Source organism: Silurus aristotelis, assembly GCF_946808225.1.
Source record: "Silurus aristotelis genome assembly, chromosome: 19".
Classification (NCBI taxonomy): domain Eukaryota; kingdom Metazoa; phylum Chordata; class Actinopteri; order Siluriformes; family Siluridae; genus Silurus; species Silurus aristotelis.
In genome coordinates this window covers 12,751,848-12,770,978 of record NC_139592.1, presented here as the reverse complement: position 1 = coordinate 12,770,978, position 19,131 = coordinate 12,751,848, and the positions used below count along the sequence as shown (strand labels likewise).

General features: G+C 38.1%; 1 protein-coding gene across 2 annotated transcripts; it reads right to left on the bottom strand.

The window, feature by feature from the left end:
- Positions 1 to 3,480: 3,480 nt before the first annotated feature.
- tcea2 (transcription elongation factor A (SII), 2) lies at positions 3,481 to 17,049 on the bottom strand. Of its 2 annotated transcripts, none has more exons than XM_083521613.1 (10): positions 16,993 to 17,049; positions 15,453 to 15,515; positions 11,967 to 12,072; positions 10,176 to 10,269; positions 9,096 to 9,250; positions 7,791 to 7,847; positions 7,460 to 7,614; positions 7,174 to 7,320; positions 4,455 to 4,526; positions 3,481 to 4,206 (listed from the first exon to the last, which is right to left on the bottom strand). In XM_083521613.1, the coding sequence occupies exons 1-10, from the start codon at positions 16,993 to 16,995 to the stop codon at positions 4,198 to 4,200; spliced, it is 861 nt and encodes a 286-aa protein (XP_083377739.1). In that variant the 5' UTR covers positions 16,996 to 17,049; the 3' UTR covers positions 3,481 to 4,197. The 2 variants fall into 2 exon arrangements, with proteins under 2 accessions (XP_083377739.1, XP_083377738.1); XM_083521612.1 differs by lacking the exon at positions 16,993 to 17,049 and adding an exon at positions 16,387 to 16,860.
- Positions 17,050 to 19,131: the final 2,082 nt, after the last annotated feature.

The following is a 19,131-nucleotide window of genomic DNA, read 5'->3' as shown; positions in this document are numbered from 1 at the left end:
CACATTTTCTACACAAGCACCAAATGCAAAGTGCAGACAGATGGGAAGCTGCTTCACACACTTATTCACCCCTGAATGTGATTGTATAGTGTATACACACACACACACACACACACACACACACACACACACACACACACACAACATACAGGACAGGACAAGAGCAAGCCTTAAATACAGCACATGATGCTGAAAAATGCTTGTCGCTTGTTTGCCTGATCAGGTGTGCGTGTTTAGACAAGCTGTTAACAGATAAATTGTCATGTTGATGTATTTTAATCGCATGTGAACATGGGAAAATCTTCATCCACTTGCTTTCAACGCCCGGTTTACCCTTAAACTGCTAGTTTTCTGATGCAATAGTTATTTCGAATTCTATAGTATTCAGGGAACCCAGTGGTGTGTGCAGGGCGTGTAGCAGTGCTGCTTCACAGCTTCAAGGTTTTTCGTGAAGCAATCATGCAGTCACTTACAGCAGTAGAGGATCAATTGTGGTAGCTTGTGGTAGCTTGGTGGAGCTGGCATTTAAACTCATGACCTTTAAATCAGAGGTCCAACCATTACTAAGCTAACACTTCAAGGAAGTGTTCAGGGTGTTTTCCCAGCTTGTATTTGTACTTCCTGGATTAGACTTTGGATATCCTATGACCCTGTCTTTATTTTCTTCAATATAGATCCTCAATGACTAAATGAATACATGCATATTATCTTTTTATGTGTTATAAAAGAACTACATAAATTCTACATAAAATAAGCATTAAAATATAGAAGTACTGTAAAGTAATACTTTACAAAATGTTGCTACACAGCTGGAGGCACACATCTGTACGGGACGTCTTTGTAAGCGGTTTAATAACATTTCGCATTTGAACTTTCAAAACCAAACCTGTTCCAGCATGACGATGCCCCTGGGCACAAAGCGTGCTCCATGAAGATCTTCTTTACACGGTTTGGAGAGTGAAGATCCTGAGTGGCCTGCTAAAGAGCTCGGAACGCAACCCTACTGAAAACCTTCAGGATGAATTGGAACATTGACTGCACCCCAGCACTCTTCACCCTGCAGGGGTCCACAAACACACTCCAAAAACTAGTGGAGCATCTTCCCAGAAGAGTGGAGGCAATTATAAGAGCAAATTGAAACTAAATGTGGAATGCGATGCTCAAAAAGTACTTATGACTTAGTGTCCGCAAACTTTTAGCAATATAACGTATCATGCTTTATTTATTTTTCTTCAGAAAATCGTTGATCCAATTCTAAATCCGATCACAGTACCTGATGAGTGGGAATGCACCCTCGTGAATGAATAGACCGAGTCAATCGCAAGGTACACATGCACACATAGGAGACGGGAGTTTATTTTCTCCAATCCACTTATTGCCATGTTCTTAGAAGGAAACAGGAGAACCTTAAGGACGGCCACATGGATGTGGGGTGAATATATAATACTCCAGAGTTCAGGTTCATATGGTAAATATGAAATGGGTTTATCTCCTGCAGCAAGACAACAATCCAAATCAGAGGGGTTGTAATAAAATAACCAACAAAGTCGAATGTGTTGTTTCACGCCCTCTCTGAACTATACAAGGCAGTGTGTGAGGTTATGATAAAAGAACTATGATATTTCTTTATAAAAGATTTCAGGAAGAATTGGCAAATTATGAGATCTAGGAGATGAGATCCCAGCGACGTTGGGAAGCCATAGGTCAGCCATGATACGGCGCCCCTGGAGCACAGAGGGTTAAGGGCCTTGCTCAAGGGCCCAAGAGTGGCAGCTTGGCAACCTTTTAATCATCAACCCAGGGCCTTAACCACTACAAGTTTTCCTGATCGTATTAGATTTTATTTATTTCTTTAAAATTTGATCTAATACACTATATGGACACCTGATTTTTTTTTTTTTTCCAGCTATTTGTGGTTCTTCCCCTGTTCTCAAAAGGTGTCAAGTGTCCCAACCGGTTAAAGGCACAAAACTGTATAGTAGGTGGAAGCTACATTTTCTCTTCATGTGAACTACAAGACCCAAACCTGTTCCAGCATGACAATGTTCTTGTCCACAATGCCAGCTTCATGAAGATATGGTTTACATGGGTTGGAGTGGAAGATCTGGAACACTTTTGGGATCATTTGGAACACTGACTGCACCCCAGGTCTCCTCACCCTACATCAGTACCTGACTTTACTAACACCCTTGCGGCTGAATGAGAACAAATCTCCACAAACACACTCCAAGATCTAATGGAACATCTTCCCAGAAGAGTAAAGGCGCATTGCCTGTATATTGTGTGTATAGGACATATAAAACATGCTCATAAATTATTAGCGAAAATGATGGATTAATAAAGGTTGCATTGCATTTCCTTCCTAATTTTAGTTTTTGATCACAGTGTCAGCTGTCTGTCTGATCCCCTTATCTCACTTTCATCCCTTGGTTTCTCTTGCTGTTTGAGCTTCTACCGTATATGGTGCCATAAAGAACAGTTACTGATCCCCGAACATCCAACAAGCTTGAATAAGATTTGCTCTTGGTCGAGGTTATTATGCAGTTTTATGATTGGCAGGAGTTACAGCTTGTGCCATGGCCAAACTCGTCATGCCAGTTGCTCCTTGTGAGAGTTCAGCCAGCTGATGTTTAGCATGAGGTGTCAATAGCGAGGCATCCAAGTGCCATCCACTGTTACCATGTGACTGCTCCAAACACCAGATCAAAGAGAGAGCTGGGTTTCATGTCAATCCTGGCTTTTGTATTATTAGATGTTCAATTTAAAATGTGGCTTTTTTTAGCACATGATCTTGATCTGATGGAGCCTGGTGGGGATTTTATTATTTGGAATACACAAAAATGTGTTGTTTAATTGGAATAGGTCTAAAAAAAAAAATCAAATTTAATTTGCAATTATGGAGTCAAATGACAGCCATGATTCTAAACATTCAAGATGAAAACTAGTTTTAGTGTTTATTTGCTAAATGTTTTTTTGTTTTTGTTTTTTTAATAGCAGAAGATTGGTTGCTGTTCTTGGAATTCACTAATGGGTCAAAAACCTTATTTAGGTTTACTTAATTTGCTGTGGATAAACTTTTGTGTGCGTGTGTGAGTGTGTGCGTTCGGATTTTTCTCATCAGTTACATAACTGAAGTGAAAGACCATCAGAACTTGAGCACCCTCTAGTGGCAACACTAAAAATATAGGGCTAAAACCTTCCTAGATGTTTAAGCCACCTGGTTCTCAAACCTCAATTCGGTGCTGGTCTTTTAATTCAATTCAATTTTATTTATAGTGTGTTTAATAATAGTCTCAGAGTCGCTTTACAGAAATCTGAATGTGTGCATGCACGGCACCATGTGCTAATTGAGGTTACGTCGGGTTCAACGAGTTCTTGTCTTCTGCAATATGTTAATGTTTATATTGATTAACTATTCAGTTCGGCACACACTCGGACATCCGATCACACACAAAAAATCAAAATCAAAATCTCTGCATATGTTTCTCCAAATTTATTGAGACCAACTGGTCTACAGGTTTATCATACATGTCAAATGTTATCAGATTCACTTTTTCACACATTAATCAACTGCAGAAGAAAAAAAAAAAAGTCTCACTTTATCTGGAAGGTCTTCTATAGATGATCTACGACACGATCAATCTAAATGGGTTGGTTCGCAGTTGACTGATTATGTTTCAGACTATGCTTAGAACTATTTGTTTATTCAATGCTCACTGGAAATTCGTTACGCATCTACAAATGACTATCCGAATAAAGTGTCAAATAATACGCGTTACCGAATGCATAATCTGCATATGCCATATCTACAAGACACTTTCACAAATCTTACTGATGTGCAAAAGAATTCGTTCAAATCTTTAAGCGTGACAATCTCGGCATTGAAAAGCACATGAACGGCACAGAGTGCATTATCTGGGGGGCAAAAAGCAGTATCAAATGAGCTAATGCTGACTTACAAAGTCCAGTTAACTCAAAGTGCAAAAAGGTAATGAATATAATCTCAGTACAAAAAAATGCTATAAAATAAAATTTTACATCAAACTCCATTATTTTGCATATACAGCAATATGCATACAGAATATATTACAAAGCTATGAAATGAGTATAAAAATGACATATCTTCTGGAAAAAAAAGTAACAAAAGTACCTCAATGTTAATTAGTCACTTGATTACATGAAGAATCTTGATGCTTCTTAACAAAACTAAATTTGGGGGAAAAAAAACAGAATAAATCATTCATATGAAACATTATATCGATAACCAAATATGCCATATTACACTGAGCAAACAGTGCCACCAGGTGGCCTTATCAACGATTACTATACACATTTTATTAATATCAATTTCAGCTTATTGTAGACCCCCCCCCCCGCTAAAAAAAAAAAAAAAACTTTCAGTACTTTAAATGCAGTGTTTAGATTTTATTTTGTGTAGTCGGAGTTTCTCTTACCTTCCACCGGTTGCCACATTCATTGCACATCACAAACGTGGTCATGGGTTCATCAGCACTGCGAGTCTGAACCTGCAGAAAGTGAGAATGTGTGTTGACTCTGAGCGCTCCAGTCCCAGACGTCCCAACAATGAACACACACAAACACACCTCTTCAATTAATGTGTCTAGGGTCTTACTTTTATAACCCTATCAGGAGATGTGATGCCTGTGTGGGCCTGTCCAAAAGCAGTGTTTATGAACGTATTTGTACGTGTTTAGTTTCGGAGGGGTGTGGCAAAAATCGGCCAAGCCAAAACAAGGCTGTGTTCACACACTCTATGGCCTACATCTTAATTTGTATACTGACAACATATAACTAATTTGGTTGTCAGTTTATACTAATGCACGTGTGCAATGCTTACTGCACGGGGAACTCGGGTACAAGAACAGAGCGAAGCCTAAAAGATTTGACTGGGGATTGTCAACAATCATAAATTAAAAAATGTGGGCAAAAGTATGTGGACGCCTGACCATTGCACATAAGTTCTTCCCCAAACTTTTGCCTCAAAGTTGAAACCACACCAATGTCTAAAGCGTCTTTCTATACGGCAGGGTTGAGATTTCTCTTCACTGAAAGCCAGCAGCTCAAACGTGTTTCAGCATGAAAATGCCCCAAAGTGCACAAAGTAAGGTCCATTCACACATGGTTTGACAAGCCTGGAGGGGGGACAAAATAACAGAACTCAGGTGACCTGCACAGAGCCTTGATATCCTCACTGCAATGTAAACTGTCCCACACTTCTACCACACATGATCACATGGCCTCACTATTGCTCCTGTGGCTGGAAGGAAACTTTACTCCCAGAGTTGTGAAAACTGTTACACAGCAAGCTGAAGGTTTGAGACCAAGTAAAAAAAATAAATAAATAAAATAAATAAATAAAAGCGTGAGTGCAAGTTGGTTGGGTCTTCAAATTTGCGGTGTGTGTTTCTTAAGAGAACATTGAATCAATCAAATAGCTAAAGCCCAAATGGATTTTTCTTGGTGTTCTCCGGTTTCTTATAGCAATGTGCTGAAGTCCACACATTGAACAAAAAGAGGTACGTATAAGGACCTATTTTGTGACGTGAATCCAATCCGAAAGGCGATGAGCAAAACTGTTTTTAAGTAGAATAGCCAATCAAAATTTCATATTTGTATTTGTAGTAATTGGTAGTAAATGTGTAAATAAAAAGAATACAACCAGAATTCCGGATATGTTGGGACGTTTTTTTATATTTGAGTCAAATGAAATCTAGACTAGACTTTCAAATCACATGAGTCAATATTTTATTCACAATTGAACATAGAGAACATAAATATTTTAAATGTTAAAAGTGCTAAATTTGAAACTTTTATGCATAAAATTAGCTCCTTTAAAATTTGATGCCTGCTACAAGTTTTAAAAAAGTTGGCCCGGAGACATGTTTTCCATGGTGTAGCATCTCCTCTTCTTTTCAAAACAGTATGAAGATGAGGTTATGAGTTTCTGGAGTTTGACCCCATTCTTGCCTGGTTTAGGTTTCCAGCTGCTAAAGAGTTCATGGTCATCTTTGTTCTCTATAGGTGAAAGATCTGGACTGCAGGCAGGCCAATTTAGCACCCAGACTGTTCTACTACAAAGCCATGATGTTGTAATAGCTGCAGTATGTGGTTTTACATTGTCCTGCTGAAATACACAAGGCTTTCCCTGAAATGGACGTTGTCTGGAGTGGACCATATGTTGCTCGAAAACCTTTATATACCTTTCAGCATTCATAGTGCCTTTCAAAACATGCAAGTTGCCCATACCGTATGCACATATGCACCCCCATACCATCACATGCTGGAAGGTCCCCCTCCTCTTTAGCCCGGAGGACACGGCGTTCATGATTTCCAACAAGAATGTCAAATTTGGACCAGAGAACACTTTACCACTTTAAACACAGTCCATTTAAAATACGCCTTTGCCCACAGGACATGACAGCACTTCTTTACCATGTCTTTTTGGGTTTAATATGACTTCCTTTTTTGCATGATAGAGCTTTAATTGGCATCTGCAGATGGCACGGTGGATTGTGTTTACCAACAGTGGTTACAGAAAGAATTCCTGGGCCCATTTAGTAACAATCATTCATATGAGTGATGCAGTGTCATCTGAGGGCCCGAAGACCACAGGCATCCAACAAAGGTCTTCGGCCTTGTCCCCTACACACCAAGATTTCTCCAGTCTCTCTGAATCTTTTGATGGTGTTCTGTAGATAATGAGATTAGCAAAGCCGTTGCAACTTTGGAATGTTGTTTTTTAAAGTATTCCCCGATCTTTTTATGCACTCGTTCACAGATTGGAGAGCCAATGCCTGATTAACTTGGTTGGTTGCTAGATGTTTTTACAGCTAAACATTTTTAAAATTTCAGGCTTTTTCAGCTCTTTGTTCCCCCTATGACAACATTTGAGACCTGTAGCAGGCATAAAATTGAACTCATTTTGTACAAAAACTATGCAATTTCTCAGTTTAAACATTTATAATGTTCGCTATGTTCTATTGCGAAACATTTTTATGGGCTTTTTTTTTATTTAAAAGTCTTTTAATTTGAATTCTAATAAAATAAAAAAATAAAAAACATTGCCGGAATTCGGGTTGTAATAACAACTTAATTATTAATATCATTAAACAGTCAGTAGCAGGTAACAACATGCAAGGTGTGGCTCTTTACCTGCGTGTAGGTGCAGCTCTTGCTCTTGCACTTTCCACAGACAAACATATCGGTCTCTGAGCCACCTACTTTAGAGAGCTGGTGCTCCCGGATAGACTCTTTAGTTAGTGCCTTTCTAATCTCTTTCAGCTCGGCACTTGCCATCTCCTGCAAAACAAAAAACAAAAACATTCCCAGAACAAAAAAAAAAAATGATTAAGACATTTGACATGGATAAGAGCTTAAATAAATCGTATGTTTTCAGGCATGGTTGTGATGGATCATATAGATGCAGACAAACACGCACCTCTGCAGTCATGGAAGCGATGCGTTCAGAGCTTATGGAGCCACACAGCACGTTGCGCCTCAGGTCAGGGTTCTTCTGGTCTTTCAGGTTGGAAATGCGGCTCCTCAACCGAGACTTATACTTCATGTCAGTGGATTTAAACTCTTTATAGATGCGTAAAAGTCAGATAAGAATGAATGCGGGAGGGTTTGAGGTTAATTTATACATAAATACATCCATAAGTCTTACAAATATTACTGTAGGGTGTCCTGAAGCCCCAAGTATTTCTATCCAGTTTTGGCTTTTGGGTGACAAAAGCTACAAAAAAGGCTTTTACTAAACAGAAGGATATAATCTTCAATCTCTGCTGCCAAAGCATCACAATCTGCTCCAATTGTTTTGTAGTCATCTGTGAAAAGAGCAATGAAATTAGAGTAATAAAATAAGGAAAGCTGCTACTTAAAACACGCAAGTGTTCTGGGTGTCCTTTGTTGTATTGTTTTTGTTTCATGAGGCGCCAAATGTTTTTAAATAGTGAAAGGTCTAAAATGCAGGCAGCCCAGTTTAGCACCTGAACTCTTCTACTACGGAGTCATGCTACTTAAATCGGTCCAGTGAGCATCTTCTTGCTCAAGGATGCAAAGCAACGTTTTCTGGATGGAAACATTTGTTGCTACAAAACCTGTATATACTGTTCAGCTTTGATGGAGACTTTCCAAATGTACAAGATGCCCATTCCACAGGCACTAATGCACTCCCATACCATTAGAGATGCGGCTTTTTTAACTGAGCGCTGACAACAAGCCAGATGGTCCCTCTCCTCTTTAGTCCGAAGGATGTGGTGTTCATGATTTAAAAAAAAAAAAATATTTTAATAACAAAAACAAAAAAAACCTGACATTTTGATTCATCTGACCACAAACAGTTTTCCAATTTGCATCAGTACATTTTAAATAAACTTTAACCCAGAGATGATGGCAGCATTTTTGGATCATTTTTAAACATGCCTTCTTCGCATGGTAGTGATTTATTTGTAAATGACATGAAAAACTGTTCACAGACAATGATTTCTAGAGGTGTTAGAGAGCCTAGCAGTGATTACCATTACAGAATCACGCCTGAGGGCCCAGTGATCACAGGCATCAATCCTGATTTTCCACCTTTGTCCAAAAAGATTTCTCCTGATTCCTGAAAACTTTTGATGATTATATTTTCTATTGATGATAAAATAATCATCCATTTTTTATGTTGAGAAACATAAAACATCTTTACTTCTGAAAGACTCTGCCTCATTAAGGTACACTATTTATACCCAATGAGCATACTGACCTGTCGATAAACCTGATTAGGTATAAAATGTTTCTCCAACTGTTTACTTTTAATAACACTTGCTTTTTTGTTTGTGTTGCTGCCATCAAATTCCTAACTACCTTATTTTTTCTTTAAAATGGATTTAATTCCTTAAAATTTCCTGGTTTAAACATTTGATATGTATTCCATGTCCTATTGGGGAAAAAATATGGGTTTATGAAATTTGCTAACCATTGTATTCTTTTTTTTTTTTTTTTTTTTTTTTACATTTTACACAATGTCCCACATTTTTTGTTATTGGAGTTGTACTACTACTAGTAACAATAACAAATACACAAGTACTGACCGTCCGTCTGCAGGGCTGAGACGAGAAGCTCTCTGCATTTATTGCGCACACTGTCGGTTGTAACTGGAGGAGGGGGGAACGAGGTCATCTTTGGGGTCGTGGGGGTGGTAGGGGTGGTAGGGGTGGTGGGAGTCTTTGGTGTCTCTGGTTTCTTACTGAGGACAAAAAATAAACACTTATTCATGTACACATTAAATACATTTAAAATTTGAGAAACTACAAAGTCAACTTCTGACCAAAAAAATAAATAGCAGCAGAAATACTTCCACCCCTAAATATAATCACTGCAGTATTTATGTGCCCATGAAAATGAAACAGGAAAATAATAAGAAACGAATAAACATGCCCTGAAAAGGCCAGAGATATTGTAACTTAATACCTAGAAAGCTCTACCAGCAGGACAACACTTGCTGGCTTTTTAAGCATGCCAAAACAGACATTTTTGAATAAGATATAAATCCACTTTTTAATATAGAAGTCTTGCAAAAGTTTGAGGTCTAAATTCTGCCTATGCCTGTAATGCATGAATGCATAATGGACCAATCTCTTTACAGGCATCCATTACAGCAGTTGTCCCCAACCGGTCTGTGGGTCAATTGGTACCGGGCCGCACAGAAAGAATACATAACTTAAATAATTTCCGTTTTATTTATTATCTGATACTGAACGATGTTTTATTTTGGAAAATTACCGGATTCTCTCCACCACATCTGTCTATGCCTCACTCTTGATGCATGTCATGATGCCTCCGTCACAAGTCTTACCTCCATCCGCTACCTTCTTAAAGGGGCTGCTCCGGCCGCCAACACAGTGGATTCACGTTTATTATTATATTTAGAAAATACCAGTTTTTATGCCGGTCGTATATTTTTATTTTGTTGTATTTATCCGCCACACCTTAAAGGCCGGTCCTTGAAAATATTGTCTGACATTAAACCGGTCCGTGGCGCAAAAAAGGTTGGGTGCCGCTACATTACAGAATATGACAGACTTGAGAGAAAACATTCAGAAACTAATCTGTACTGAGGCGTTATTTCCTGCCATGATTTCTATTCTTTACACACGCACAGAAATACACACCTGAAATCACTGGATCCAGGACTATCTTTTGATGATGATGACTGAAGTGGGGGTGGTCCCTTTTTTTTCTCCTCTGACTTGCCCTCAGAACCATCTATAAAAGGTAAAAGGGTTCAATTTATATTATCTGTCTGCACTTAGCTGTTAACATTTCTGTCTAGCATGTTACTGTTTAACATTAGCATACAACCGTTTCCAAAAGTTTTGAGAGCCACTTGCTTCATGGAAGGCCATTCAATCAATGTTCTTCACCAAACTGTTGTTGGATGGTTGGAAGGATTTGGGAGACATTTTTGTTCCATTCTTCATTCGTGGTGGTATTCTTAGGCAAAATTGTGAGTGAGCCCATTCCCATGGCTAAGAGGCAACCCTAAACATGAATGGTCTCAGGTTGCATTATTGTTGACATGACACAGGACTGATGGTAGCGCTAATCTTTTCTTCTTGGGACAAACATTTTTCCAGATGCCCCAAACAATCGAAAAGCGGACTTTACCCCAGTCCTTAGCAGTCTAATCCCTGTACCTTTTGCAGAATATCAGTCTGTCCCTGGTGTCTTTCTTGGAGAGAACCGGCTTTTCTTGCTGCCCTTCTTGACATCAGGCCATCCTCCAAATGTCTTCACCTCACTGTGCATGCAAATGCACTTACACCTGCCTGCTCTAGGAGACGGCCCTGGCACTTGCTGGACTTTCTTGGGCACCCAGAAGCCATCTTCACAATTGAACCTCTCACGTTAAAGTTCATGATTATCCAACAAATGGTTAATTTAGGTCCAATCTTACTAGATTGGTGTGAATCTCTTTTTGTGCAAAGCAATGATAGCTGCACAATGTTTCCTTGCAGGTAACCATGGTTAACAGAGAAAGAACAATGTTTTCAAGCACCACCCTCCTTTTAGCTTTCAGTCGGTCATTCGAACTAAATCAGCATGAGAGAGTGATCTCCAGCCTTGTCCTCATCAACATTCTCATCAGTGTTAATGAGAGAATCACTGGCATGATGTCAACTTGTCCTTTTGTGGCAGGGCTGAAATGCAGTAGACATTGTTTTTGGGGGTGGGGGGTTGTTAAGTTCATTTTCATGGCAAAGACAGACTTTGCAGTTAATTGCAATTTATCTGATTATTCCTCATAATATTCTGGAGTATATGGCAATTGCAATAAAAAATTTAAAATGTAATAAAAAATTTAAATGATCCCAAACTTTAGAAAACTCTGTTGTGTTCTTTAGCCTGAATTCTCTCTGTGTTTTTTCTCCTTTCCTCAATTTTTCATTTTGCAGCGTCTTCTGCGTTACCTGTTCAGGGGTCTCATTTATAAACGTGGCATACGCACATTACAGGGCTGGAAACATGTGTATTCCACTTTCCACCAAAAGGATGTGATTTATAAAAAAAAAATAAAATAAAAATAATAAAAACACGGGACAAAGTGCGCTGCTGTAAGTAAACTCTAAACCCTGCGTACGCACAATGTGGAAATAAAAAAGGTGATTAGGGGAACTGGCAATTGACAACCGCAATTGCACGCGTTTCCAGAATAAATGAGACCCCTGGACCAGTAAACACAGAAAACTGTAAGTCCAGAGTTTGGAGGGTGGTGTGTCAGTAATAATGGATACAATGCTCCGTACATAGTTAGTTAAAATGTACCAAATGAAATATTGAGGCAAATAATTACTTGAGTTACTTGAGGAATCTTTTAGTACAATAAAAATGGCCTTGGTTCATAACAGTAACATAATTTTGCAACAGTACCAATTTTAAGAAAGAAAGAAAAAAAAAATTACCAAGCAGTTTCTTCCAGGTTTTGATGAGAGATTTAGCCAGAGTCTGCACCTCCTCATCTGAACTCTGCTTCCTCACAGCGTTCACGGACATCCCAATCCTTGTGGACTGAACACATTGTGCAAAATATACTTAATAAGAAAGTCAAACATTTGGTCCTTCAGTCAAAATGTATTAAGTTGATTACACTCACAAACAAAACAACAAATTGACACTGGTAAAAATGTTAGAGAAATCTAACCTTTAATTGTAAAACTCTCCTATCCTAACTAAAACTATGCCACCCCTGGATGGATCATTTATTTTTTTCATGCACATTGAGACAGGTGAACCCAGATAATCAAATATTTGAGCACTCTTCAATACACAATTTATCCAGATCATACACAGGCCTGGGTCCACTGTAGTGGACTCTCTTCTACTTCCCATCAGGAAACCAGGATAGCTGGTTTTAATCTATTGCTATTAAACTTGTGTAGATTTGAATGTTGTTTTTAACATTTGTCCTTTAAGTTCCAAGTATGACCTGGTTGCAGATTTGTGTCTGAAAGAGTTTTATTTTTTAATTTCCTTGTATATCTTGCACTCCATGATGACACACATTCGATGGTTCATATGACTTTAAGAGAAATTAAACAGTGAGGATTAGGCTGAATAAATGACCACCTTTTTATGCAATAGCAACCTTGAGTGTCTGCCTTCTAAAAGCTTCCAGAGTTCAAGTATAAACAAAAATGCTACTGAATCTTTCCATAGACAAAATGGAGGGGGCAGAACTTTGCACAATATATACTAAGCAATACAATTCAGTACAGACAGGTATTAACAAAACAGCCTACATGTGTGTGTATTGGTCACAGAGTTAAAAGGTCTATTATAACCCTTACTAGATATTTAAATAACAAAACATCTACAGTACAAATAATTCAAACCCAAATATTTCCCACACAGCGTTCACACATTCATAACACTTGCATACAATAGGAGGCTTTAGGCACTCATTTCTTATTTGATCAGAACCAAAAAAATAACTCCTCAGTAATGCATAAGCAATACAGCAGTATTTACATTGAATTCAATGTATCTTAGAGAAAAATTACACGGTTTGGACTAAATATTGAAGTGGACAACTTAAAGGGCTGAAGCTGCCTGGTCAATCTATTTCTATATGGCATAGCTGAAGCTTGTGACTGTTTAAAATGTTAAAGTTTTTATTTTTATTTTTAATTATAACTAAATTGATAAAGAATGTTGAATATTTCCGACTGTATGTTAACCATCCTGACTGTAGAACACTTAATGAAGTAACCTTAAATTGTGGCATTGATCTGTTGACAGACGCATGTTAATATATTGAAATTACTTACTGTAGGCCCTGAAAACAGAAAAAAATAATAATTTTTTTTTTAAAAACTTACAAATGAAAGGATTCACTAACATCTGACCACTGCAGCCATATGGGAGTATTTAGTAACATAGTTAACCGTTACTGCCTTTAATGCAGAAATGCAAAAGGACCAGCTTCATTTCTTTTTAGAAGTCATGTAATTGCTATATTAGGCATTTAACCTGTTTGCACGATAAATTTTATTGTTTTTCATTGTACGATAAGTTTCAATAAACTAGAACGTTAAATAAAACGGCATTAGTTAAATTACAGATTTTTTCGACTTATTTATAAATAACAAACCATAAATAAGAGGAACAAGGGTAACAATTTTATTATAACTTTAATTTTAGTATAATTAACTATTATTTTTAAGTTAGATTTTTGAGCCTTCATAGGAAAAAGTCAGGGTACCTCTGCTCAGGGACCAAACTTGTTTAAACATAACAATGCCCCTTGTGCATAAGACATGGTTCAGGAAGACATGGTTGCCAAGGTTAAGGAAAAATTATTTTAATATAGTATGCCTAAAGCACTGATCTCTAAAACACCTTTGGGATGAACTTGAATGCTAACTGTGCCCAAGGCCTTCTCACCTAACCACCGTGCATGACTCAATAATGCTCTGGTGGCTGAATTTGCAACTCCCTACACCCAAGTGCTGAAGTCTACTGGAAACCCAGGGTATTGGAAGGGGACTAATATGGAATGAAATAGCTAATAAGCACACATGCATGTTATGGTCAGGTTTGCAACATAACACTTGCATATTGTTAATGATTTTATCAAAATGTATTTAAGTATTTTCATCAAGGGTGCTAACAATTTTCTTTTGGCCCCTTCGGTCAATCAAAAGCTCCTTGAAGTGAAAAGAAGTTGCAGGAACAGATTAAAACTGATCCATCTAAAAAAAAATTGTTGTAGAGCTAAAACAGCAATATGATGTTCAAAGTGTCAAAAAGCTTAAGCTCAGACTGTGATGTCTTTCTGTCCTATCAGATCATTTCTAAATTATTTCTGAAATATTGCCACAGCATTTACATTCCTAAAGTACTGGAGCAAAGCAACACTACAACGTGCAGCTGGTACCATGGAATATTCCATTTAATAAATATCAGTTCAATCAAATCATGACTAAAATTGTGGAGGAGCATAAATGAAAATAATTTTTTTTTTTTAAACTCGTAAAACTAAATCTTTAACATCATGATATGCAGCAAAATGAGAGCAACAACGATGGCTGCTGCATATTTAATACGTACGCGGATATCGGAGCCATAACGTAAAACTGAGCCATAATAAATGGCGAAACCGTTATCTACCTAGACAACACTTGGAACGTAAAGTCTTCCACTGCACGTAACCTTGAACCTACCATGGACTAAAAACTGACCTTCTCTTCTCACCGTGACAATCATATCAATTTCTTCTCTCCAACATTAAATGGATTCGTCCATTTCTGTTCATGAAGGCAATCGGGTGCTTGTTCAATCTGTTGTCTTTCGGAGGCTGGAGTACTGTATTCGCTGGTAGCAAGTGACTGACTTAGTTGTCTCTCAGAAAGGAAGACATGCATTAAGACTCTTCACTGTTTTGGGATCCAGGTGGAGGAATAAACATCACCTAGATGTCTAAAGAGCCAAATCACGTGCAAGCTTCAAACGGCGACTAAAACCTACCTATTCATTGGCATACTTAAATTAGTCTGTGACCTAGTGATCCAGTATGATGATGTACATTCATTGGGGCTTTAGAGCACTTCTGTTAGTCACCGGATAAGAACATGGTTTATAGCCAAAACCTTTACAATGTTCAATGTGATGGAATATTTACATTTCTACATAGGGAAGCAAGCTTTTGAACATAGAAGCACAATAAGCTTTAGGGCGCAAGACAGTCCTGGATAGATGGATTTTTAGACAAACATCCTGTGTTTAAATGTTATTCAAAAATTGTGTGCACAGCATTCTCTTGTGTTCTTGCTCACGAGGTCTGGCTTGTGAAACCCTTTATAGCTAAACATTAGTGGAGTTGCTGTTAAAAAATTAATAAATAAAAGAAAATTATAAATATAAAGAAGTTGCGAAGTTGACTGAATTACCTGCAGGGTCTCTAGGGACATCTTCATAGTCTTCAGTTCCTTTAAAAGGTCCATGGCGCCATCCTAAGATTAAAACAAAATATTATACGCGGGGTAATGTTTTTATTTTATTTATTTCTTTTTGACGAGCGCTCAACAAGTAAGTTTCTACTGTACAAAACAAAAATCACTAGTTGCCTAAAATCACTTCAATAGTGAAACCACTTCCGGTGACGCAGAAAGATGTTCTCAGATACTGCAAGTATTGCAAGTCCAGTTTCCAAATTTCACCGGGTGGAAAACATGGTGCGAGCAGGTGCAGTTTGGAAAATTAGACGAAATAAAAAAAAAGGTGTAGGAGGGAATTGAAGAGTAAAGACAGTTTTGCTCTGAAAGCAAAAAAAAAAAAAGAGAAGTAGAGAAATTTGGAGAAGAACCAGTTGCCAGCTCATCAGCACATATCACCATAAGCCAAATGTGATTGTGTTGCAGCTACACGAAATACATGTGCATGTCAGAGGCCTATATAACAACAAGCGTCCTAATAAAACATTTACAAGCTTTTTTTTCACTCTTCCACGAAGTTTCACGCTGAAAGCAGTTTGCAGATACATCGCCGTTGTCAAATCAAACCAACAAATAAAAATAAAACAAAAACACGTCTTGCATGTTGAACGACATTCCACATAGTTGCCTAGAAGACAGTATAATGTGGCGATGTTGCGGTTTGACGGCACCGCATGCAGTTATAATGATGCATTTTAATCTGCCATGCATCCGGCAGGAATGTTCGTCGCCATTCGACACGCCATGCATTCAGCGTGCAACACTGATTTCTATTCTTTCTGTTCTTTTCTCTTTTCCTTCCAGAAAGCTCCTCCATGCCTGACAGCGTTGCTGACCTGAACGCGCCCCGGCGCTACCTGCTGCCTGATGCTGCACCGTTCGCACTCACCGTGTTGTTTTTGTGCACCATTTTGTCCAGTTTTTTGGCGATGCGCTCGACTTCTTGGTCTTTCGCCATGTTTAAAACGAATCCGTTTTGCTCCTTAAGGTCGCACCGCCATTTATATGGCAATAACGCGGCAGTGGCGTTTCCCTTTACGCTCGTTTTGATGCCCAAATGAATGGAAACCGCTGCCTTTTTTTGCAACTCCCGTCTTTTTTCCGAACTGATGGATTGTGGGACTTGAAGTTTTTTTCTCTTCCAGCGCTGAAATATTGTTTCCTTGTCCCGTCATAGCAGATATATAGCTAATCCGAACGATTCTTTTAAAGACTAGGATTAATCAGCCTCCTTTTGCTCAATCCCAATACCACTGAACAACACAGCGCTCCCCAACATGTCTTGCATCACCAACCAGTTTCACGTAACACAATCTTTGGGACTGGGCCGTGTGTGTGTGTGTGTGTGTGTGTGTGTGTGTGTGAGTGAGTGAGTGAGTGAGACTGACTGACTTCACGCGCGACAACGCGCACTTTATATTTCCATTATACATATTATATGATTTAATTGTTAATTTAATGATTGCATATATTATGAAAATGGAACTAAACTCACCATAATGCAGAATCAGTACGAGCTGAATTTATCGATGCATAAAAACTGCGACTGAAACACAAACAGCATAGTCGCAAATGTGTTGGTTTTTTTTTTTCGGTTTTTTTTTTACATAAAACACCAAAAAGTCAATAAAATTAAATTGTTTAAAATTAAAGTTTAAAGGTTTTATTCTTTCTGTGCTACTCCCACACGGATTTCCAGGTGTTTTTTCCAGTAACGACTTTTTGTTTGTTTGTTTACTTTGTTACTGCACTTACTTCAGATTGATGAATCAAATTAGATTTTTTTTTTTTTATTATTAACATTGTTATTTTAGGCAACTTTTAGAGTTGAATGTATTATATGTTGTATTACATTTCAGAAAAACAAATACATCCCCCTTCTAGCTACACAGAAGTAAATTTATAAGACAATAAGCCTAAGACACACTTCACGCGAGAGTTTGAGTAAAGCTTTGGGACTCTTATTGAATGGTGCCTTTAAATATTACAAATCTCTTCAGAAATGTGTGATACTCACACGCAAAAAGAACTGACCTTCATCACCTAAAACACAAGTCTCATATCTCACTACTTGTACTTTTGATACTGAAGTACATATAAAATCATGTACCTTTGTAGGGTTTTTTCACCCAAGTAGAAATAATGTGTATTTTGTGTTTTGTGTATTCACGTGTCGTGTATTTTAGTTATATAAAACGTATTTCTAATGTTTATATTTGCTGCTGCACATTAAGGCAAAGCACTGCAGGTGAAAATGTATAAGTAAAGAGTATCTGTGAGAGTGAAAGGGAAAGTTTATAGGACTGTGGTGAGACCTGCAATGTTGTATGGTTTTAGAGACAGTGGCATTGAGTAAAAGACATGAGGTGGAGCTGGAGGTAGCAGAGCTGAAGATGTTAAGGTTCTCGTTGGGAGTGACGATGATGGACAGGATTAGAAATGAGTTTATTAGAGGGAGAGCGCATGTAGGATGTTTTTGAGACAAAGTGAGGGAGGCAAGATTGAGATGGTTTGGACATGAAAATAAATGGAGGGACATGGGGTATATCGGTAGGAGAATGCTGAGGATGAAGCCACCAGGAAGGAGGAAAAGAGGAAGACCAAGGAGGAGGTTTATGGATGTGGTGAGGGAGGACATGCAGGTAGTTGGTGTGAAAGAGGACAGGGGGGTATGGAGACGGATGATCTGCTGTGGCGACCCCTAATAAGAGAAGACGAAAGAAGAAGAAGAAGACTGCAGGTGAAAAGGGTGGTTACCTAGAGTTCACAATCAAAGAGAGAGAGAGAGAGAGAGAGAGAGAGAGAGAGAGAGAGAGAGATTTAAAATATTGTATCAGTGTAATTTTGTGTGATTTGTTCCATCCCCTCTAGTTTTTGTAATTCATAAGGTTTTAAAGCAAAAAGTTTTATATACGCTTTATTGCCAAAGATCGAAACCTGATCAATTTCATACCCACATATAAGATCATATGTCTCCACAGCAGATCATCTGTCTTCATATCACTCTGTCTACTACATCTGCCTCTTTTAAACCAACCACCTGCATGTCTTCTCTCAAAACAGCCATAAACCACTTCACTGAAATTCCTCTTTTCCTCCATCATCAGCATCCTTCTGCTGATATTCTGCATGTCCCTCCACTGCACATGACCAAACTGTCTCCATCATGCCGCTTTCACCTTGTTTCCAGAACGTTCTACCTGCGGAGTCTCTCTTATAAATTTATTTCTAATCCTGTCCAACTTAATCACTCCCAATTAAAATTGCAGCATCTTCAACTCTTCCACCTCCAGCTCTGCCTCCTGTCTTTTTGTCAATGCCACTGTTATAAACCATACAGCATTCCAGGTCTTACCACAGTCATAAACTTTAATATGCATTTGTTATATATCACATATATCACTATAGATTTAATCTTCCCTTTACTACTATTACAGCCTTTACTCTTCTTGGAAAGCATTCCACTAGATTTTAAATTGTGGTTGTGGCGATTTGTGCCTACTCACCATTAATAAGAGTATTAACAAAGTCAGGTGCTGATGTTAAATGAAGTGGTCTTGCATGCAGTTCATATTTTAATTCATCCCAAAAGTGGCAAACAACATAAAAAGCAACATTAAAGGGGAATTTTCAT